The sequence below is a fragment of the Equus quagga genome, chromosome 14, assembly GCF_021613505.1.
Source record: "Equus quagga isolate Etosha38 chromosome 14, UCLA_HA_Equagga_1.0, whole genome shotgun sequence".
Taxonomy (NCBI): domain Eukaryota; kingdom Metazoa; phylum Chordata; class Mammalia; order Perissodactyla; family Equidae; genus Equus; species Equus quagga.
Window position 1 is genome coordinate 32,209,426 of NC_060280.1, and position 24,185 is coordinate 32,233,610.

The window sequence follows — 24,185 nt, forward strand, 5'->3', positions numbered from 1 at the left end:
GAGGCTATGCTCCCCTCCCCCTTTGGCAAAATCTCCTTCTTCATCTCTGCAATGAGACTCAAAACAAGTCTGGGAAAAACTGAGTGAATTTAAGAGATGGGATAGCTGGATTAGCATCCTAGGATGCCATTGACCTAGACTCTCTGATCTTAGGGAAAAATGGGTAAATAAAATGTGTGAAAGTTTCTAGTATTGGCTAGATAAATGCTGGCTGAATTTGAATGTGCAGCAGATATTAGGTAAACTGGGCTCCTGGATAAAAAGTGTGTATGAATCCTCTTAAGGAAGGGAGAGGACAAGACCAGGCTGCAAAAACCACTTAAGTTTGTTCATGTGAGGAAAGTTTAAGTGGCAGCCTTATCAAAATTGCAGTGCTTGCATTAGAATAAATGAACTCTAAGACATGTCCTGACCTCAGTGCGAGAGTAGACATGCTTTATAGTCTCTGCTGACTGGCCAAACCAGTTCATTAAATACTCCCTGTGGCTTTGTGAGCACTGCCATTGTATATAATTTCAATGAAAAAAAAATCTCCTGGAACAAGGTGTACAGAATGGGGACAGTATACCATCTGCTTGTGTGCACGCCAACAGGAAAATGTAGGAGCTGGTAATAAGCCAAACAATTTTTGTGCAGAAATAAAAAATAGTATTTTATTTATATTTCCCTTAGCACATGATTCTAATTATTTTTTATAGCCTGGCAATGGTTATCATAGGCTACAAATAATCATGCTGTTGATCAGACTCCCTGCTTGCCTTAAGCAAGTGCAGGAGTCTGAATCTCAGACAATTTTAGCAGGAGAAAGTGAGATCTGTTTCACTGCTTATGGAGGACAAGCGGCCTCTCACCATGGTGACAATCAGGTTGCTAGGCCGGGCAAAGCCAAGTTTGGAAGAATGGTCCTCCAAACAGATCTACTGAAATGAATGGTTCATGCCACCAGCAACTTTCTTCAAGTTCTGATTAATTTCCCATGAAATAATTGCTTGGAATACATCCAAGCAGTTCCTTTATTCACTGCTTCTTTGTCTTGCCGACAGGAGGGTCAGTGAATACTGAAACATACAGTTTGAACCAAGCATATGTGATGCCCACTGCACAATACACCGAGGTCAGTAACAAAGGGATAAAGGGGTACTTCAGCTTCCAGGAGGTGAAAGGGAATACAAATTCACAGAAGACTTCCAGAGGGCCCAGGCCAAGGAGGTAGAAAGTTTCCATCCAATTAAAAAGAGGTTTTTCTTTCCTGAAGAAAAAAGGAGAGAAAAGGCTCATTTTAGATGGGTCATTCTGGTTTAGCAAACATTTCGCAGCTAACGCTTCCCACCTGCACTGTGCTGACGTGAAGTACAGCCAAAGCTAGAGTCAAAGTGCATTAAATTCCACATGGGAAGAAAATGACAATGATACACCGTTACGATACCTCAACAATCCAAATCTACCCAATCGTCTTCTACCTATGCTGTCACTTAGCTGAAGCTGCTGAGAGAGAATTACCTATGCATTTGGAAGAGGAAAGGGAGCTGGATAGTGTGATACTGGCTTAAGACTATGGTAGACAATATATAATTGAGGGTTTTAAAAATGTTTTTTATTTTGGTAAAATAACATAAAATTTGCTATTTTAACCATTATTAAGTATACCATTCAGTAGCATTAAGTATATTCACAATGTTGTATAACCATTACCACTGTCCACTTTCAAAACCTTTTCCTCACCCCAAAGAGAATCTCTGGAAACATTAAGCAATAATACCACCCCCCTGCAGTAACCTCTGATCTACGTTCTTCTCTATGAATCTGCCTATTCTAGATACTTTATATAATAGACTCATACAGTATTTGCCCTTTTGTGTCTGGCTTATTTCACTTAGTCTAGGTTTTCTAGGTTCATCCATGTTGTAGCACATATGAAAACCCCATTCCTTTTTCTGGCTGAATACTGTTCCATTGTATGTATAGCCATTTTGTTGATCTATTCATTTGTTGATGGACACTTGGGTTACTTCCACCTTTTGGCTACTGTGAATAAAGCTGCAATGAACACTGGTGTACAAGTATCTGTTTGAGTCTCTGTTTTCAACTCTTTTGGGTATACACTTAAGAGTGGAACTGCTGGGTCACATGATTATAATCGAGTTTCAATATAATTAAATATAGGAGATTTTATGGACACAATCAGATATGAACCATAAGGAAGCTTTTAAAAATTACACAGATAGCATTACATAAAGCTTAGAAGAGAAAAAAATTCCACGCATAATTCTATAACAAGAACTTTTACATATCTTTTAGTTTTATGCATCTGTATTTAAGTGGTTATATTCATAATGCATATCTTACATTTCATCTTTTAGTTTTCATATAAAGTTTTAATTTAAGCTAGGCAGTCCCTCTTTAAATATTTCCCCAACACTAAAGACACGACCTATGTTGTCATGCCAGGCTGGTAGGATTATGGGGAATTTCTCTATTTGCCAATTTTTTGTAATGTTTTTATATTACTGTTATAACTTAAAAATAAACTTTAAAAGGCTTACCTGACCATTTAGGAGTAAACATTTCATAGGAGTAAACATAACTTTAAATGTGCTTTTTTGGATTACCTGAATAGAGTCTTCAATGAGGAAATACTGTAGATGGTAAATAGTAACATAAGTAAGATTTTAATGGGAAGTTCTGTTAAAAAATAAAAAAAAATACAGATGATAATTTAGTTGATAAGAGAAAGGTTTATGATACTTAAGGCAATATAAGCACTGACACAGCTATATAGTACTAATAATGCTTTTTGAGCTTAACTATGCATTTTTGTGATGTCTAAAGATACTGAGTATTAGGGACAAATTGGAGGTTTTATTAAAGACAATGGATGAGCTCTCCTTCCAAGAGACTTTCAGGTTGTTTAAATCAGATAGTATTGATCTCTAGGCCCTGATAAAAAGGGCATGGCAATCAAATACATCTTTCTAAAAAGCAGCTGTTTACCTGGTGCAGTGAAGAGCAGAGGGAAGAGGGAATAATGTCCTGTTGTGGTCAGAATCAGAAAAATCGAAGCATCGCCTGCTTTTCCCACAGACAAAAGGCTAAAAATAAAAATCCTCATCATAATTCCTTTAAACAAAACTGAAACTTACAATTGCAAATAGCTTAAATAAACTGAATCTATTATTATTTCCAGAACTGGCTTAAGCATAAAATAACATACTGATCTTTGCTACAAGCCCAATGCAATTGAGAAGATTAATTTCTCACTGGGAAACTTTAAGCAATCAATAGAAGAATCTACCACACTGAATCTTGTCTCCCTGAGTAACTGCTTTCTCCAAAGACAGGGATGATGTGGGATTGGGAGCTGCCTAGTGGTGGCAGCCAGGGAAACAGGTCTGGGGAGTTTAATTCCGACCCTATAGCTCTTCTCTTGGACAATGCCCTGCACCTGCTGGTGTTTGGTATGAATTCTAATTAAAAATATTAAAAGTTTTGCTCAATTTTTTAATTTGGAAACTCCAAGTTGCCAAATGAACCTAGACAAGCCATATATACTAACCCAAGAAATGTGCTAAATGTTCCTTCAGAGCTTACATGATTTCTCTCAGGATTTAAGAAAAAAATCTCAAGCAAAATGGCTAATTCTATTACTATGTATCTATTGGGTCTCATTTATACATAAAATGGACACTACTGCATTTAAAATGCTTTTTTAGCATGTCTCAGTGAAAAGATCATAAGATTCAGGTTTAAGTCCTAACTCTGCTACTTGCCAGCCGTGCGACTTTGGATAAGTCACAAACTCTCTGAGCGCCAGTTTCTGTGGATGTTAAGACAGGGGATGATGATATCTATATATCTTAAAAATTGTTGCGAGGCTCAAGAGAAAGAAAGAAACAAACAAAACACCAACCAAAATAACAGTTCTGGAAAATTGAAGTGCTGTACAAATGTTAGGTATTATTCCATACTGGACTGAATCCTCACTTTGACTGATAACAATTTACAAGGAACTGTGGGACCTTATTTTCACAGATGTGATGACACCAAAGCCCATGCTTTTCCATACTATGCTGCCATTCAATATCTAGTTCTGACAGCCTTGCCTCATGGTTCTTAACCACTACAGTACTCCTTACCAAAAAATGCAGGAACAACACATGCCATTTTGCATACCTCAGAACCTGCACAGGCGCAAAGATCCCAAGTTAAGCATCCCTGTCCTGTCCTCGTATAAAGCTGTCCCTGTATGTCTTTTCTTTTGCCTATCCCAATGAACATATCAAGGAGGGACAGATCAAATGGGAAACAACAGGATCATTGTGAAACATGCCAGAAATGCTGATCGGCTTACCTCATTGGGAGAATTGCTAGAAGTATGGCTTTTTCATGGACATGCCACCCAAACATGAAGGAGCTCAAGGCACAAAGAATTAGACATCGGAGAAAACCTCTGGGCCCTTGGGGTTTAAACCAAAGACAGAAAATAGAAGGCTAGAAACAATAGGCAAAGATAAAACTTCAGTATCATTTAAAATAGACTTTCCAGAAACATTGTTCAAGTGAATACAATTTGTATCATCTCTAAAACACAGTAGATCTTAAGACAACACTCCATTAAACTGGGATAATTCATCACTTTGTGAATAGCGCACCAAAAGTTAACATAAAAACAACTACTCAGAAAAAAAAGGCGTTCTAAAATATATATTTAACTCATTAAAATTAATTCTATTCATCAAAATAAATGATGATTAAGTTCTAGGATATCTAATATAACCCTTTATTATATCTTCAAATTAGTTAATTGTCACTGAACTTATTAGGTCAAACTACAAAAGTTCATAGATATTTTGGGGCTAATGATAAATTAGATTTTACCATATTAATAAACAAAAACCTAGCTTTGTTGGATGGAGTGTAATTTATAATAAAACTATGGCCTTCTATATGCAGCATACAAGGCTAAGGTTTTAGAAAAAAGTTTCTACCTCAGAACATGTGAACAAGTAGGCCCACAGAGCTTAACTACCTACCAGTACTGCCATGTAATTAAGTGGGGTCAGGTGTCTTTCTAGTAGGCTTGAACATTTAGAAACCAAAATTAAATCTGAGAGTAATTATAGACAGGATTGAGTTATTTATATTGAATTCTACGAAAATTATATCATGAAATTGAGGGCATCATGATCACTAAGAAACAAAAACAACTCTGAAGGAAGCCTCTAATAGCATCTGACTCAGATTCTCATCTGATGCTCAAACAGCTATTGCTGACTCTCATCTCATTGTCATCAAGATAAAATATCCATGCAGTCTGGATAAATTTGGATTTCTGATCAGTCAGCCACGGATGAAAACAGTAACAACAACAAAACACCTGAACGTCCCTACTACAACACTTTCTTCTTTCTCCATAGTGTGGTCCACGCCCCTCCTCCCTGGGCTTTTCTTTCTTCCTCGCCAGAGGGTGAACAGCTCGTCTATCAGTCTCTGGTGAGAGCCTCTCACAGAGGCTTTACCAGTAATGCCTCCTTCTGGTGTTCAAAGTTACTCTAAGAGCTGCTGGGAAATGCCTCAACCTGCAGCAGGACCACAGCCATGGAATTTATCCTACGGTCAGAAAAAGCTGAAATTCAACCAGCCACACAAAATAAAGGTAGAGAAAACTCAAGAAATGAGCCCCATGTGTGAATTCTTACCAATATGGCAATCAGGGTGCAGATGAGGGTGACCAAGGGAGTCACCGAGGGAAGGACTGTGTGTTGGAACTGCTGAACCAAACCACTTGTCATTGAGGCCTTGGGAATCTTCTTGGGATCAAGAAGTTTCAACTGTAAACCTATAGAGTAAGCAGACATTCTATTTTGTTTTGTTTTTATTAATGGCACACCATATTTTATCAATCAATATCTTAAGGAAAAAAAACCTACTGAATCTTATGACGGCTTCAAGGTCAAGATTTCATCAACTCAATTCTGCACTTTTCTACCTAAAATGCCACTGGTCTTGAGATTATACTATGTAAAGCAGATGTCTGCATTGGAATAGGGAATTTGTGCCACTTTACAGGAAGCTTGCTTGCAGACAGCATAAACAGCAATTGGCTCTCACCCCTAAAATGAGGCAAGCTTTCTAAACACAGGTCTGACCACGTCAGAACCCAGCTTTGGATCCTTCATTGCCTCCAGGATAAAGTCTATATTCCTAAGCATGGCATGTGGTGTCTTCCATGATCTAGCCCCTTCCTACCTCTCCAGCCTCATCTCTTCCACTTTGTTAAATGTGGCTTGGCTACAATGAGCTGACATACCACTCTCAACACCTGTGTCCCTTTGCACAGGCTATCCCTTTGCTTAGAGTGGCCTACTCACCTTGTGAAGTTAACTCCTAATTCACTCACTCACTTGAGAAAGCTCCTAAAGCAAGAAGTAGAGCTGATTTTCTTGTGGGCCAGGAATACCGAACATGTCTCTATCTAGTGTTTACCACACTGTACTATGTCTGTTTACATACTCATTTCCTCTGCTATACTGGGTTCCTTAAAGGCAGGAATGATTAATTCACTTCTATCCCTAGCACATAGGAGTTTAAGAAATACTTATTAAATGAACCAAATCTGAGGACGATGCTAACAGGATAGTCAGGGGCAGTCTGAGCACCTACATGGCCCTACCTAATGCCACTGAAAATCAGTGAAATGTGGGAAAGGTACAGACTACCAAAATATTTTCTATCCATTCACCTCTTCCCTTTTCCCTTCAGCCTGCTAATTATCTCTTAAAGCTAACAACTGTCTCCCTGTCACTGACTTTCCAGGTAAGACATCTTTGATGAGACAGATATACAAAGTAAGGTGCAGCATAGTTAGCAGTTTCCTGACTCAGACAAGGCAAGTGGCCCTGGTACCTCACAATATACTGGTTGTTTAAAGCTTTTTTGAAATATAAATGTTATGAAATCACTTTATAAGAATGCCTGTACATCAAGACCAGATTGGTGAGGGATAATATCAAATTATGATTTCCTACAAGTATACATCAAAAACAGTAATAGCAGCCACTGTGCATTAAGCATCTACCATGTGCCAAGGGCTTTGCAGCCATTACTTTTAGCCCCCTGAGGCAGGGAAAGATGGAGTAACTTGCCCAAAGTCACAGAACTGATAGGTGGTGGAAGTGAATCCAGTTCTGCCTGGTTCCAAAGGCCCTGCTACTGACAACTAGCCCTTCTTTATTGTTGCATCTGTTGTTCACAATGTGCTACACGGGAACAGGCACAGTACCATCATCTCCTTATTACAGTGAGGAAGGCAAGACTAGAGGATCAAATGACTTGCTCAATGCCACACTGTCGGCAATTTATGCAGGTGGGCCTCCAACCAAGGCATCACACTCTAGATCAGAAGTTGGCAAACTCTAGGTCAAGGGCCAAATCTAGCCTATGATCTGTTTTTGTATGACCCTGAAGCTATGAATGGTTTTCACTGTTTTTTTTGGGTAAGGAAGATTGTTGCTGAGCTCACATCTGTGCCAGTATTCCTCTATTTTGTATGTGGGACACTGCCACAGCCTGGCTTGATGAGCAGTGTGTAGGTCTGCACCCGGGATCCAAACCCACAAAACCCAGGCTGCTGAAGCTGCACCTGCGAACTTAGCCACCACACCACTGGGCCGTCCTGGCTTTTACATTTTTAAAGGTTATAAACAACTTTTGTGGCCTGCAAAGCCTAAAATATACTATCTGGCCTATTAACAGAAAAAGTTTGTCTACCATTCTCTTGATCCTGCCATTTCCCATCAAACTAGGCTGTAATCATAAATGAGACACTTTTAAGTTATTCCAAAATGAGTTACTTTCCATAGAAATCACCTCAAGGTATAAATTATTTTTCATTACAACTCAAACTTAAAAGCATAGCCTAAGTTTTCCATTTCTTTTCATCTCATGCTAAAATGCATGACTATCATGTTCCTTATTGGTTTAATACCCAGACTCACAACAGACATGTTCTTCTTTCTTGCTTCTTCACAAATTTAAGTTTAAAAGTTTAAAACTGCTGAATAACGTTTTACTTAAGGCAAAAACTACCTTTTAAAAATGTCTAAATATTTTATTTTTTTTCCAAGGAAAAGCTCAACAGCCTCAAGGCCACAATGAGCTTTTATAGGACTACAGTCTGTTTGCTGCACTGAAGCCTCAGTCCCTAGAACCGCTCCTCCGTTCATTCTGCTGAAATGCAGGGCTGGAGAACAAACAGTTCAGCCACATTCAAAACACAAAGCAGGTTGTCCCATTTCTCAACGCGACCAATCCCTTCAATATTCATAGTCTAAGTAAGAAGGTTTGCTACTATACCGATGACGGAGAGCACTTTGTCCAAAGCATTGTACAAAGCCCAGAAGTTTGGAGCCCAATATGCATGACAGAGGCCCCTCTTGAAAGGGAAGAGTCGGGAAAAGACTTGAGGCAGCTGGTTCTGTTGAAAAGAGATTAAGGGGTGATCAGTGTTTTCCAAATTCAAAAAGGGAACTCGGAAACTATCTACACCACAGCACGCAGAGTTACGAGGTCTGAGTGCCAGTCTTTGTTCCTTCAAGTAAGTACAGTCGTGTGATCCTGAGCAGTTCACAGAGCCTCTTTCTGTCTGCCCTTCTCATCTGTCGAGTGGGGCAAGACGCACACAAGTACTCTGAAGAGCAGTCCAGTACTAGCACGAGGTCAGCAGAATCAGGGAAGAACTTAGAAGGTGCAAAGGCCACAGACTGCAGCTTCTCCACGTCTACTGAAGAGGCGGCAGCAGCAGGAAGACTTCAGAAAAGCTGCAGTGCTTCTCAGTTTCAGCAGGAATTAAAATGAATTAGTTGAATTCAGGGTGAGGGAAGAAGGGGAAAAAATATCTGTTGAACATCCTGGGCACTTTAGAATGTTTGCTGTCAGCGGATGACTGTGAAAGCACCCTGAGTACTGATTTGAGGCTTACAGATAAATTAGAGCAAGTAGGCAAATTAGCAAATAGGGAAATTTGTGAGTAATGACTATCAACTCTGTGTGAGTATGTGTCTGAGACACATGGTTAAACCTACAAATACATACACATACATATTTGAATATGCACAAAAATGTCTGAGAGAGTACCATCCCCTCTTTGGGGAGTCACACTGGAGAGGAGTAAGAAAGGAGTAGTTTTGCTTATTTTATACATTCTTGGCATTATTATTTTTTCTAAACAACAAAAAACATGTATTACTTTATTAAACATAAAAGGCTTACCAAGGCCAGGAAAGGACCCAGTGAAAGAGCAGAAACTAGAAAAACAGTCAGTCCCAGGGAAATAAGACGAACAAAGCTGAAGGTGTTCCATCGGATGGACCCATCTACAGAAAAGAAACGTTATCATTAACCGGGAGCATGGAAAGCCATAACTCATACCACACGCTAAAACCAGAAGTATCCCGATAGTACACCAATCTTTATGATGTGACAAGAGCAGAGAAAACTCAAAATGGGTAAAGGAGTTTATAGTATAGGCTCAATAGCTGAGAAGTATGTGTTGTGCCTCATAAAATTCTTTCAAGAAGCAAGCTACCAAGTCAAGGAAAAATAAAATAACGACGGTTTTGCTATTATCACTAAAACTTGCCTGGTTTATTTGCAGTGAAACAGTAGGACCGCAGCAGATATATACCATAAGCTGGTGCTACGTAGAGGTAGATGTGCTTGAAATGCAGAAGAACAGCAAAGAGAAACGCGCCTTCCATATGCCTTTTCTAGGAGATTTAAAAGGGAAATACCACTTTAAAATCCAGAGGAAACTAAATGCAGTAATGTAGTATCCTGGATTGGATCCTGGAACAGAAAAAGGACATTAGCGGAAAAAGTGGTAAAAATCTGAAGGTACCAATGTTGGTTTCTTAGTCTTGCTGAACGTACCATAGTGATACAAGACGGCAACATTAGGGGAAAATGGGTGAGGGGTACATGAACTTTCTGTACTATCTATGTGACTTTTCTGTCTAAAATAATCTAAAGTTATTTTTAAAAAGAGTTTATTAAAAAATAAAAAACCACCGGAGACTGGTTGCACAACATGAATATACTTAACACTACTGAACTGTTCACCTGCAAATGGTTAGATGGTAAATTTCATGTTATTTTATCACAATTAAAAAAATACATATTTTAAAAGATATACTCTGAAATACTTAATGAATAAAACAAGAGTCTGGGATGTGTTTCAAAATAATCCTTTGAGTGTGTGTAGATCACTGTACTATTTTCTCTACTTTTGTATATGATTTAAATTTTCTGTAATAAGTTTTAAAAATTCAGGCAAATATTCTACACGCAATATAAAGAAAACATAGGCAAGTGATTTCAGCTAGCTTTTATACTGAGCCTAGTGGGTTCATAAATTCATTATTTCAACAAATATTTATTAAGCACTAAGCTTGATGCTGAGGTACAGGATACATCCTCATAACACACTATAAATTCCCTATGGATCGAAAGCCCAGAGAATTCAATTACTCTCACTCCCTTACAGTTTTACAATAACTAAAGTTGATTTCCAGAGAGGAGCTGGGAATGAGTATGAATGCATACATACGATGTTATGCTACCCAAGAACCTTTTAAATCTTACAGATCAGGGAACACAAAGTACAGTCAGGCTGAAGGCACCCAGTGTAGTACTCGATCTTAACAAACTACCTAGGAGAACTAAAGGTATTCTGATTCAAAACAGAAACAAAAACCCCGAGTTGACTATAACTAAAGAAGTCTGAATTCTACCTACCTCATAGGAATTTTGGAAGGATTAAATGAGATAATGTTCCTAGGATTCAGCAAGGAAACTGCCAAAGGGATCCTGAAAGGCCAGGTTCCTTCTCTCACTGTCTCATCAGGTGTGGTCTAGAATGGACGAGTTAGGAATGATAAGGAAAAAGAATGAGATGCTTCCAGATGTCTCTTCACCAATTTCATAATTTATTTAAGATTCAAAGAAGGTCTAGCTGGTTCTATAGCTAAACTTTAGCATATTTGTTCAACAACCATACAACAATCATTCATTGAACACTAATCATGTTCTAAGTACTATGTGGCTTTTTCTGATGAAAAGAAAAGAACTTATCCAGACATTTACAGTTGACAAGAACTTTAAAACATTATCAAATTTGATCTTTCCAAAGTCTCTGAGAGGTAGGTAGCCCCAGTTTACAAATAAGAATGCAACAAGGGGTAAATTTCTTTTTATAGATGAGAAAAGTGAGGCTGAGAGGGTTAAATGATTTGCCTTGGGTTAACGGTTCTCAAACCTGAGAGTGTATCAAAATTCCCTAGAGATTCCTGAACCCTAATCCCAGAGATTCTGATTCAGGGTACAGAGGGGTGGCCCAGAAATCTGAATTTCTGATTTCTTCCTCTATAAAAAGGAGGATAATAATTACAATAACTTCACGGAATAGTTGCAAGGTTCACTCAAGATTATATATAATGTACCGAACGTGAAGCAGCCAACGAATTTGAGTAATCCGTCTAAGTCACACAGTTTATTAGAGGTGGTCAGGATTTCAAGGTCTTCTGATTCCAAATCCCATACTGTTCATTACATTGTGCTACACGCGTCTGATGGTAAAGCTCCAACATCACAGTTAATATATTATAAAAACTGCTGAAGATTTCATTCCTAGATAAATGATCCCAACCAAATATAGAAACTCAAGTTTATTTCAGGCCTGCCGCACTTATTTAGAGTATAATTTTCTCATGTGTAAAATGAAGAAAATTTTGTTAAGAGAGAAGATGGAATTTGTGAGAAATACTCAATAACAGTGTCTATACGACTTGACAACTTAAAACAGTTGGTCAAATAAGTTCTCCAGTCACCTACTACACTGTTGCCTTTACAAGCTAAAAACCAAACTTGAGGGGGAAAAATCTAATTATCCTATTTTGTGTTTACCTGAAATAATCGTGCAATGGAGAGTAGCATTAATCCAAATAAAAAACCATTGTACTGGAAATGAATATCTGGACTTAGGTCAAGGAAAGACAACAGAGGACACCAAATTCACAATGAACTGTGCCAGCAGACTGAATATAAAAATTGCAAATGCTTTCATTGTTTTTTGGTGAGGAAGACTGTCACTGAGCTAACATCTGTGCCAATCTTCCTCTATTTTGTATGTGGGACACCTCCACAGCATGGCTTGATAAGTGGTGCACAGGCCTTGCCCAGGATCTGAACCCATGAAGCCTGAGCCACCAAAGCAGAACATGCAAACTTAACCACTACGCCACCAGGCCAGCCCTGCAAATGCTTTCTTTTTTTTTTTTTTTTTTTTTTTAAAGATTTTATTATTTCCTTTTTCTCTCCAAAGCCCCCCGGTACATAGTTGTATATTCTTCGCTGTGGATTCTTCTAGTTGTGGCATGTGGGACGCCGCCCCAGCGTGGCCTGACGAGCAGTGCCATGTCCACGCCCAGGACCTGAACCAACGAAACACTGGGCCGCCTACAGCGGAGCGCGCGAACTTAACCACTCGGCCACTGGGCCAGCCCCCCTGCAAATGCTTTCTTAATGGGTAAAAATATTATATTATTTTGGACTTTTCATAAATATGTTTTCTATGAAGAGTCAAATCCTGGACAAACTCTTTAATTAAAATTTATATAGTGCCAAGGATTATCACAGGGTATAAAAAAATTTATGTTTAAGAAGAAAACCAGGAAACTTTCCCATGTTTTTTCTACCTTAAAGACCCAGCAGCTAAAGTGCAAGAAGTTTTTTGTTTTGTTGTTTTTTAGCATTAGGGATGAGAAACAAAATGACTTAACTAGCATGAAGCTACTGGTATACAGCACCCTGCTGTTCATAGTACATACAGAATCTTACTTATTCAGCTTCACAATGAACCTGTGGGGCAGTTGGAGCTCAGAGACATCAATCTGCTTATGGCAGTGACATAACTAAGTATTGAGTCCAGGTCAGACTTAAACCAAAGTTGGAGTGTTTTCCTCCACACCAGGCTAGTTTTATGAAAACTACAAAATATTAGGCTTCCATCATTAGAATTTTAGTTATAGTCAGACCCTTTGGATATAAGAACTTTGCCTATTAATATGTGGTAAGCCAAGATGATAAAAAAGCAAAAAGGACTGTCTGCTTCCATATGCAACATTGTGATATGCCCTTTCCTATAAAGGTATTTAGAATAATGTGTTATAAAACTGTTTAAGATATACATATTAGATGAATCTAAAGACAGTTAGCAAATATCAGTATCTTGCTTTACTGGAGGTTTAACTGGTTTTCGAATATCACCACTAACTTTTCAGGGACAAAGTGCTCTAACAATCAGAGTCCACTAAAGTGAGCAGAGACCAGTTTTGGGGACCCATTAACCCACTCCACACCCACTTTCAAAAGAGCTTACGTTTCAGAACCATCATTATAGAAAGAATTAACCTCACACTTAGTATAATCAGAATAAGTAAGGGAATAGTACATAAGATGTCAAGGATACGGTCCACAATTAACAACCCGAAGTTCCACAGCAGTAACACGGATAGAATAAACTTCGGCTTCTCTGTGAGTTCTTTACATGCTTTTTTCCCATCAACGCATTTGCAGCACCTACATTGAGACATCAGGAAAGAATCAGAAATAACTCTGATCTTCGTTAGAACATCACTTCTAAAGAGGACACCATGATATACTGATACCTTTAATTAGCCATTCCTGATAAAGTGTCCATGCCATTTTCTGCTTAAAAAGGTGGCAGTAGAAATAAAGATCTCAGGGCCAGTTCCAAGTCTCTTTCTCAGTGATGCCAATTAGAAACAAAGTGTTCATTTAATAAAAATAAAAATAAAAAACAGCCACCAAAAAGTCAAAAGTAAGGATTTTGAAAATTGAGAGGGCACACACTATTTCAGTCCTTAAGAGTAAAAAACGCAGGCCAGGATGAGATATAAAATATATATCCCATCAACCAAATTAAGAATTGAGCCATGAATTTGTAGTTCCTATCTCCAAATAATTTTAAAAACTATTACGTAATCATTATGTAAAAATGTATGTCATTTAAAGGTTGAGATATGTTATTAAGTGATAACAGCAGATAACAAAACAGTATGATCCTATTTTTATTTTATAAAAATTATATTCAGACACAGAAGAGAGGCTGAAATAATATGCACCAAAATGCTGACAGTGATAGCTCTAAGTAGAGGAGAATGGGTCATTTTTACTGTGTGCGTGTGTGATTTTCTGTTTTCCAAAATTTTGGCAATAAGGATGTATTATTTTATAAAAAGATTTAAAAAAATGTGTTTGACTTGAATATTGGCAAATTCTGAAAACAAAGAAATCTAAAGCAAAATATAGACACAATAAAGATGTAATTAAAGAGGGGCTAGGAAAGCATGTCCCGCTCTTACCCCAAGGAGCCTCAGTTTCCTCACAAACAGAGAGAGTAACCCCACAGGGTAACTGAGAAAATTAATTAAGTTACTAATCCATAAACAGTACCTGGTTCTGGGAACTGACACACAGATTTCAACAATCTGTATCTTACTTAACTGCTCCTTCTACACTGCAGATGGAAATGAATTCTACTCTCTCTCTCTGCCTGTACACACTTTCCTTGTGAGCTTGAATTAAAACTTTTCGAGTTTAAAGGAGTGTATTACAAATCACCTTCCCCTCCAATTCTTGCCAGGTCATAAACAGATTGAAAGTTGTGTCAAACAGGAGTGACTCTATGAGGATGAGCAGGGGTTAAAACATCCCTAAGGGACTCTTTCCTGAATGGGATGAGGATTCAGTCTGGAGGGCCTCACAAAGAGAAATGATCCATTTATGACAAGGGTCACTGAAGGGACACCAGTTACTGCTCTGTCACAATCATACCAGCAGGCTTAAGTATGAGGACAGAATAGAAACCAACATTAACTGAGAACTTACTACTTGCAAGTCTCTGTGCAAGACATTCTATAAAAGTTCATTCAACTAAAAATTAATTTATAAATAAAAGATGCAAAACATAAACATATGAAATATGAATATAACTTAAAATTAGTGAAGAAGCTTCAGCAAGGAAAGAATTCAGAAACAAGCACCAAAATCACTGTCAGATTTCTTGAGTTTACTAGAATGGAAATGCCATTTGGTGGTTAGCACGATGCACATGTGTGCATGACTGTACATGCGCTGTAGGCATGTGTGGGTATCCCAAAGTATAGGGCAGGTCATGGAAGCCTCTGGGGGCCTGCTACAAGGAAAGAAAGAAAAGCATACGAGCCATCTTGGGTGGGAAAAATGGTCCTGGAACTACTTTTCACAACATTCACAATCTCTTGTCTACCTATGCCTTGTAACCCCACCTTATCCCCCATTTTCTTCCCTAAGATTCGGCTAGACTGCTTAGTGAAATTACTCACTGTGCAGTTTAAAACACAGGAACACAGTTTGGGACTGTTCTAATATTTGCTATTATATGAACTTTGTTTCCTCAAATCAGGAGCAAGTTGATACTATTTAATACTATAATATTTCCGCAACACCTTCCACACAAAATGACCTTCTCAGACTTACTCGTGGACAGCATACACAAAGAGTGCATCTGTAAAGATAACGGAAAATCTCTGGAAAAGTAAGGTCCTTGAGCTGGAGTAATTCAGATTATGAACATTCAGCATCTCCTGATCAAAATATTTGGCAACATGTGACAGGGCATACTCAAACCATGCAAAAAAGGGCGGGTAATCCAAGGTCCACTCTGAAGTTGCCTGTGGTAAAAATTGAAGATAAAACAATTCCTAAGTAACGGAATAAACAAAGAGAGTGCAAAGATTGAAATTTTTCATTCTCTGGTCTTCAAAAAAGCACATGAAATAAAACTGCATTTAAAATATGCCATAAAAAGAGCAACTCCTATGTGAGACTGAGACAACACCAAAAACTGTTTCCTAAGTTATTCCATATGGTCATCAATTTCCTTAAATAGAGTCAACTGTACTTTAAAGGAAATTAGCCTGCAACTTTGTTATAATAAACTTGGTTATGACGTGGTTCTACTTATCTAAATATAAGGAAGCTATGGCATAACAAATGATTCACTAGCCTGGGTTCAAGTTCTGTCTCAGAGACTCACCTTCTCTATTTGTAAAATGAGGTACTGTAAGCATTAAATTAGATAGTACATATGAAATATATTTATAAATGATAAAATGCAACATGAATGCTACTTATCTTTTGTTCTACTAGGTATGAGATCCTTGAGAACAGAAATCACTGTCATTTCTGTATCCTGAGCATTTAGTAAGTGCCTGATATATTAAGTATTAAATAATCACTAGTTAAATGAACAGTCACTAATGAGTAAATGAAAATATAGACCATATGAAAAATATATAAACTTTAGCATATTATATTTTGTTAGATTTCTCTAAGTCTTGGTTTCCACATCTACACAACAGGGATAGTAGTACTTACCTCGTGGCTTATTGTATTAAATTTTACATATACCTATAAAATACTACATATATAGTATTGAACCAGATACAAACTAAGTATCAATACATATTATTTATCCTTTTAAAAATTATTACTATTGAGGCCAGCCTGGTGGCACAGCGGATAAGTTTGCATGTTCTGCTTCAGCGGGCAAGGTTTACCGGTTTGGGTCCCGGGTATGGACATATGCACCGCTTGTCAAGCCATGCTGTGGCAGGCGTCCCACATATAGAGTAGTGGAAGATGGGCACGGATGTTAGCTCAGGGCCAGTATTCCTCGGCACAAAAAAAAAACAAAAAGAAGGGGATTGGCGGCAGATGTTAGCTCAGGGCTAATCTTCCTCAAAAAAAAAAAAAATTATTACTATCTCTGTAGGATGTCCCTAAAACTAAACCTAGATCTTGCACCCAGAAAAGCTGAGATGGTAATAATCACCTCCCTACCCTGAATTTGTTGTTCTTTTCAATGGAAAACTCCTCTCCATCTGAAAGTGCATTAAGGGTTCCCTGGATACTAACTGGGTGCCCACAGGGACTACTATTTGGGGTCTCTCTGTAGTATAAAATGAGGCAAGAGAGACTCAGACAAATCACTTGTTAGCTCTTTGTTCATGATAAGGATGAATGACAACTTTAGGTCCTGACAAGAAGTAGCCTGTTTATCCCCTTGTAGGCATAAAATGCAGAAACCCCAGACTTGAGGCAAACCCAGAGGCTCTGTCTTAAGGCACTCAGGTCAGGAACCCCCCACACTGAGCTCTCCTTTATGAAAAGTTCCTTCTCTAATCCCAAGTCTCCAATGTGGGGTGTAAACAAGATGAGCCACTGAACTGTGAAAACAAAAATTAGAAATAACATTTTTTAATCTCATCTTAATTTCTTTTTTTTTGTGCTGAGGAAGATTCACTCTGAGCTAACATCTGTTGCCAATCTTCCTCTTTTTGCTTGAGAAAGATTCACCCTAAGCTAACATCTGCGCCAATCTTCCTCTATTTTTGTATGTGGGTCGCCAACACAGCATGGCCACCAATGAGTGGCGTAGTTCTATGCCCAGGAAGTGAACCCAGGCCACCAAAGTGGAACATGCTGAACTCAACCACTAGGCCACAGGGCCAGCCCCTTAATTTCTCTCTTTTTTTTTTAGGAAGATTAGCCCTGAGCTAACTATTGCCAATCCTCCTCTTTTTTTTGCTGAGGAAGACCAGCCCTGAGCTAACATCCATGCCCATCTTCTCCCACTTTATACATGGGACGCCTACCACAGCATGGCTTTTGCCAAGTGGTGCCATGTCTGCACCCAGGATCCGAACTGGTGAACTCCGGGCTGCCGAGAAGCGGAACATGCAAACTTAACCACTGCGCAACCGGGCCAGCCCCACTTTAATTGCTATTTTTAAAAGCATTATTAATAGAGCAGTACCTTTGTAACGTATAAATAAAGATACATTGCGTAGTGAATGCTCAAAAATGTTTTCTTGCTAGGGTATGGATATTAAAAAAAAGTTTACAAAATTACTGTTCCACATAATTCCAAAAAATTCAACATCGATTTAGACTTTATTAACATCTGCAATTTCCAGCTACAGTTTCTATGTCAGAGATCACTCTAACCTTAAAGGGCCATTTATCTTATTGGAAGTCTAAAAGTTTTTCCTACTTTATTTTATTGACATATTTATTACTTTAAATAAAATGAGGAAGAGGAAGCATTAAAAGAATTGGGAGGAGGAACAGGTTCTGCCTGAGAGGTGGCCATTTTTCCAAAACAAATTGTGCTTGTCCTTCCTTTGCTATCCCCAATCCCACACCACTCTGAGGCTCTCTATATGCTGCCCCAACTCCCCACAAAGACTTCCCAAACCCAGCCCACCCAGAAGGCCCTCTTGACCTCAGGGATTTCCATCTGGGGCCATCTTCTTCCCCAATAGCTTTCGGGAAGCCAGTGAAACTACTAGCTAATATTTCCTCCCAAGTGAACAGTTTCGTCACTTAACTAACACATGGTAGAGCTGGGATTCAAATCTGGGTCTTCTGACTCCAAACCCACTGCTCAGGAAGCTGCTACAAAAGAGCTATTTCTTCAAATATAGAAACATCCAACCTCTACATATGAAGATTCAAAACAATTGTCATCGTTCTACAAATGTTTATTATGGGTCGTTTTGGTGTCTTTCCCAACCAGTTGACCAATCAATTTAACTTGAGGCCAGAGCAGAAATGTAGGTTAGAAGTCACAGCTAAGGAGACTACAAAGCAATCCACTGCTCACACGCCCACTCTCTTTAGTATGAAAGACCCTTTCTTTAGAAAGACTCTTCTGGACCTGACCCCACTGGCCCCTGCAGCCTTATCTCCAACTGTGAGCCTCCTTCCATGTATAGTTACCTCACTGACAACTGAATTTTGCTCCTTGTTGGTTTTTGTTGTTATCTTCAAGGAGGGCAGGAAGAACAAAGAGGTATACCATAACTAGAATCTCTTTTATATAAACTTCTATCTAAAATAAACTGATGTGGAAACAGGTCTGGTCTAAACATAGTTTCAGGAGTCCTAAGCCAATAGGTAGTAATGAAAGTTACAGGAGGGGGTGGGCGAAAGAGGTAAAGGGGCACATGTGTACAGTGATGGATAAAAATTAGACTACTGGTGGTGAGCATGATGCGGTCTACACAGAAACTGATAAACAATAATGTACACCTGAAATTACACAATGTTATAAACGACCATGACCACAATAAAATAATTGAAAAAAGAGAAAATGAAGGAGAATAATAATAAAAATAAAAAGAAAGAAAGTTATAGGAGTAAATGAGAGAACATCCAGAAAGAATTAGAGAAGTAAAAGAAAAAAAGGACCACAAAGAGAACCCCAGAGGGTACCAGCTTTCTAAGGGGTCTGCGGACAAAGAGAGAGCACAGGAGACTAGCAAGGAAGGGTCAGAGAGAAAGGAGGAAATGGCACGACAGGGCTGACCTTTCATTTATAGGCTGAGGGTCATTATATTAATAATGCTAATTATCACTAACCCTTAATAATGTTTACTGAGCACTTTTGTTCCAAGTACTATGCTAAGTGCTTCACACACATTTTATTCATTTCATCCTAATACTTATTTATTATCATTTAATAGTTGGGGATGCTGAGGCTTTGAGAGGTCAAGCAGTTTGCCCATGGTTACCCAGCACAGGTACTAAATGGAAGAGCTGAAGTCAAACCCAGGCAGTCTGAAACCACAGCCCAATCCTTGGCCACTAGGCCACACTTAGGCTCCTAAGTGGTACGCACATGTGCAAACGGAAGTACCTCACACTAAAGGAATGACTTAAAGTTCCTCAGCATTCCTGTGAAGGACTTACAGTGTCACCATGCGACAAGGAACTCGGTCACTTAGGTCAGCTGTTCTTAAGCTTTTTCAGTACAAAGGACTATTCTGGCCTGACCCAAAAACCTGAAAAGGAACAACCCACAGAAAACTTTACAAGTTGTCTTAAAAAAATCTCCCCAACAGTGCAGAGCTGCTTTTGATTAAGACATTTCTGAGCTGATTTCTGTTTTTCATGAAGTATCATAGGCAACTTAGTAGTGCATACCAGAAATAAAAAGAGACATGATTTTTATAAATAATAATAGAAAAGAATAGTTTGTACGTTACCAGATCCCTACACATCACATTTGATTATTCCTTTCCCCATAAATCACAAAATATTAGAGACAGACAGGATCTTAGAAACGATTCATTCCATATCCTCATGTGCCAGATGAGAAACTAAGGCCCAGAGAGAGGAAGTGTCTTTTCTATGTTGTGGCAGAGCCAGACCTAGAATCCAATTTTTCCTCTTTCCCAATCCCATGTTCTTTCAATAGAAGTGTGGCAGATATTATAACTCCCAATTTATAGTTTGAGAAACTCATTTTGAAGTAAGGAAATTCCCTAATAGTGCCAGAAGACAGAACTGAGAAAAGAACACAATTTTTATAAAGATTAATTAGACCTGTGATCACACAGAAAACTGTTTTAATATCAGTAACACTTATACGATTTCACATATCATCTTAGAAAAAAACAAGCAACCAAAAAGGTGAAAATTAAAACCTACCTCATAATACCACTGTGATATTGGCAAACTGTGAGTGATAGCAAGCCAGTTTCGGTGTACTTCAAAATCTGTGGAATGGCTAGCCAAAACAATCAGATGAATAAAATGAGATTTTGAAACATTTATCAACTTCACATTTCTAACTTATGCTTTTAAATGGACCAGCACCCCCTACACAGTCACAGCTCACTATCCTATAAAGACACTAAAAGGCATTACATAATCCTGAAATGCCTCACTTATCTGGAGGTCAGCCCTCCTCTGGAAAAGTTGGGATCCACAAGTAAGTGAAAAGGGTCTCAGAGTTATCTAAAAGCCCATACTTTTTCTTAAGGGAGGCCCTCAGGCCATTGCTCAGAGCTGACTTATTCCGACAAGATTCATGATCTGGAAAAGGCCTCACATGAAAGCTGGATCTTCAAGGATGAGTAGGAGTTCATCAACCAGAGAAGGTGGAAAAGGTCCCTGCCCTGGCCTTCCCATGTCTCCAAATTTTCTCTGTTCCCTGTTTTCTCCCTCACTATATATAAATATATCCAAGCACCTCCCCCAAAGGGAGAAAAAATTTTTCCTTCTACCCTTCTAGGTTCTATGACTGGTCGAAGAATTAAATTGACATAAGACAGATTAACAGGAGGAAAAAAGCCAATCATGTACATAGGGAGCCCCAAAAGATATGAGACGGATATGAGACTCAAAGGCAGGCAGATGACTGCAGCTTATACACCATCCTGAGCTAAGGAAAAAGACAGGGACCTGGGGCTTCAATGGGGTGCATGGGGGAAGGCAATTCAGGGGAAGGTGAGAAGAAACGTTTGGTCAACAAAGGTTGCCCTGCCACGCAGACAAGTCTCTCAGGTAAAGTTCTCTCTGGTCATAGCTCCCTTCCTGGTACAGGCCCCCTTTCTAATGTCAATTTCCTGTATGAAAGGGTAACTTTTACTGTTTTCAGAGCTTCTCCAGTGTCTGCACTTTCTCAAAATAATCAGCCCCAAACAATAATCCCTATGCCAAAGAGGCATATTTTGGGGTGGCATATTCCGCTACCCTTCTCCCCTCTTTAGTAGAAAAGTCTTTTCTGTCTGTCCAGTGCTGTACCTCCCCTCCACATCTCGAGCGGCACCTGAGACGCGGATAGGATCAATCCCTTCTTGGTGAATTAACCAGTCACCAAAGTCAACAATGAGTTCCACAGCACAACCCGATTTGCACTTCCCAGTGTTTTACACCACCTTTCCACACCGACAACTCTCTCCTGAGTTTCCTAGCCCACCCCTCCTGTGTCTCATTCATGGCTCTCCATTCCAATATTCCTCAAGTAAATGTTGCTGTTTCCCTAGGTTCAGTTCTTGGTCCTCTTTTTATGCAACTTACTCTGCTGTGGACAATCTTGTTCACACTTACTGCTTCCACTGTCACCTGTATAAGGATGACTCCTAAACCACAATATACAACCTTGCCGTCTTTCCTGAGTTCTAGAGACAGGCATCTCCAACTTCCTGCTGACAATGTCACCTGAATTTCCTACAGATTCCTCAAAATCACAATTCAAAACTGATCTGATGACCTAGCAATTCCATTTCTAGGTATATACTCAATAGAGATATATACACATGTTCATCAAAAGACATGTAGTTAGTGTGTCCAATTATATGTCAGGCCTCTGACTATATGTTAGATCCTCAGAGACTTTCCCTGACACCCAATCTAAAGTAAGTCCCCTTATGTAAGAAAAGAGAAAATAAAAGAGACGTTTTCTTAAAGAAAAAAAATAAATACATAAAGTCAGTCCCCCTTGTTAGCCCCCTTACAGGATCCCATTCTTTTCCTTTATGACACTTAACATAAGTGTAGTTATATAATTATATATTTGTGTAGATTTATTTCTGGAACTGTTACCCTTACTAAACTACATCCTTTATAGGATCAAGGGCCATATCCACTTTGTCCTCCCCTCTACTGCCCAGTCACAGTGCCCTGTATATAAAAAAGCAGTTTAGTAAACATTTTGTTGAATATCTTTGCATTTATCCTGTAGCTTTCCTCTCACATCCCGGGGGGTTTCCAGTTTGAGAGGCAGAGCGTTAACTAGAACTACACGCATTCATTCTTAACCGTGGACCAAGAGTAGTGTTCAAAATAATAACTGAAGACACATTTCTAGGCTGAAGTAACCAAAGCAAGAAACATCACCTTATATGCACAGTCCTACAGTTAAAAAAAATTCCTTTTCACTCTTGATTTGAAAGGAATTTCCTACATTTTAGAAATATTTTCCCAACTTGTTTTTAAAATGAAAAAAAAAATGTTTCTTACTTCCTTTCAGTTATGCAGAAAGTTCAACTGACTAACCCCTTCTTTTCCCAAGTCCCTGGAAGTCATTTTGCTGAACCCGCATATACACTTCATCGCCTAGCTAAGGACAGACACGCAGCAGTATGGAGGTACATTCTACACGTTCAGCTTTCATACCCAATAAAGGTCACAAAAACTTGAACTAAACCACACCAATAAACCAAATTCTAAACTTGGAAGGGAGATAGGGAGCCCTGGAGGGAAGGGAGAAAATGTATAAGGAAAAAGTCGAAGGAGAAGAGTCAGCAAGGATGAAAAGAAGGGGGAAACTAATATTAATAAATATTGAGTACCCACTGTGTACACAGAGGGAAACTAATATTCATAAATATTGAGTACCCACTTGTACACATTACCACTCGGTTATTGCTTCCCAGCTGGTTTCCATGCTTTCAGCCTAGGCCATTTGTGATCCGGCCACTGCCTACCTCACCCTGTGTTATTCTCCTCCTCCCTTACTGCTCTCTAGCCACGGTGGCCACTTTCTGTTCCTAGAATGCTGAGTTCTTAACTACCACAGGGCCTTTGCACTTACTCTTTCCTATACCTGAACTGCTTTTCACATTGCTTATTTTTTTTCATCCTTGGGATTTTAACTCAAATATCATCTCCTAAAAGAGGAGTAAAGCCTTGTCCCGTAGTCTACTCTTTCTTTTACAGATGTTATCACACTCAGAAACTTTCGCGTTTGTCTCTCTGCCCCCACCAACTCCACCGAAGGCAAGGAGCAGAAATGTGCTCCTCGCCACTGCATCTCCAGGACTTACAGTAGTACCCAGCACAGCAGGCAGCTGATACACAGCGGCTGAATGAATGGTGGAGGTGAGTGCTGCTCGTCTGCATACTAAGGATGAGGACCCTGGGGCTCAGGAACATTCAAGTCAGACAGCACAGGCCTGACCCCTGCCATCCAGGGCTATGATTTAGTTCTCAGGTCAAAAAACAAGCAGGGCGGGGGGGAGCGGGATGCATAGCAAAGGCGGAGCGGCGACCACGCGACTTCATCGTCCCTCTCCTCCTCACACCCGGGGCATCCACGCTTCTCTTTCCCGCCCTAGTCGACCGCGGGGCCTCCCCGCCCAGCCCCTGGCCGTGCGGGCCCCTTACTAGGTGGGAATGAGAAGACATTTGAGGAGAGTCACTCCGAGCGCGAGAGCCAAGAACCAGCTGCCACCACCCGTCATTACGCTGAGCGCCGCCATCACGCTGAGCGCCGC

At 39.3% G+C, this 24,185-nt stretch overlaps 1 protein-coding gene and 1 long non-coding RNA gene across 2 annotated transcripts; one reads left to right on the top strand and one right to left on the bottom strand.

Annotated features, from left to right (window-relative positions):
* Positions 1-297: 297 nt before the first annotated feature.
* On the bottom strand, positions 298-24,185 carry ALG8 (ALG8 alpha-1,3-glucosyltransferase). Its single transcript, XM_046685184.1, has 13 exons — positions 24,076-24,185; positions 20,614-20,692; positions 15,595-15,788; positions 13,523-13,632; positions 11,959-12,026; positions 9,638-9,764; positions 9,268-9,371; positions 8,353-8,473; positions 5,697-5,836; positions 4,349-4,488; positions 2,992-3,089; positions 2,610-2,682; positions 298-1,249 (listed from the first exon to the last, which is right to left on the bottom strand). The coding sequence occupies exons 1-13, from the start codon at positions 24,168-24,170 to the stop codon at positions 1,018-1,020; spliced, it is 1,581 nt and encodes a 526-aa protein (XP_046541140.1). The 5' UTR covers positions 24,171-24,185; the 3' UTR covers positions 298-1,017.
* On the top strand, positions 12,488-17,703 carry LOC124252084 (uncharacterized). Its single transcript, XR_006891909.1, has 3 exons — positions 12,488-12,580; positions 16,267-16,320; positions 17,660-17,703. It is a non-coding gene; the product is annotated as an uncharacterized LOC124252084 (long non-coding RNA).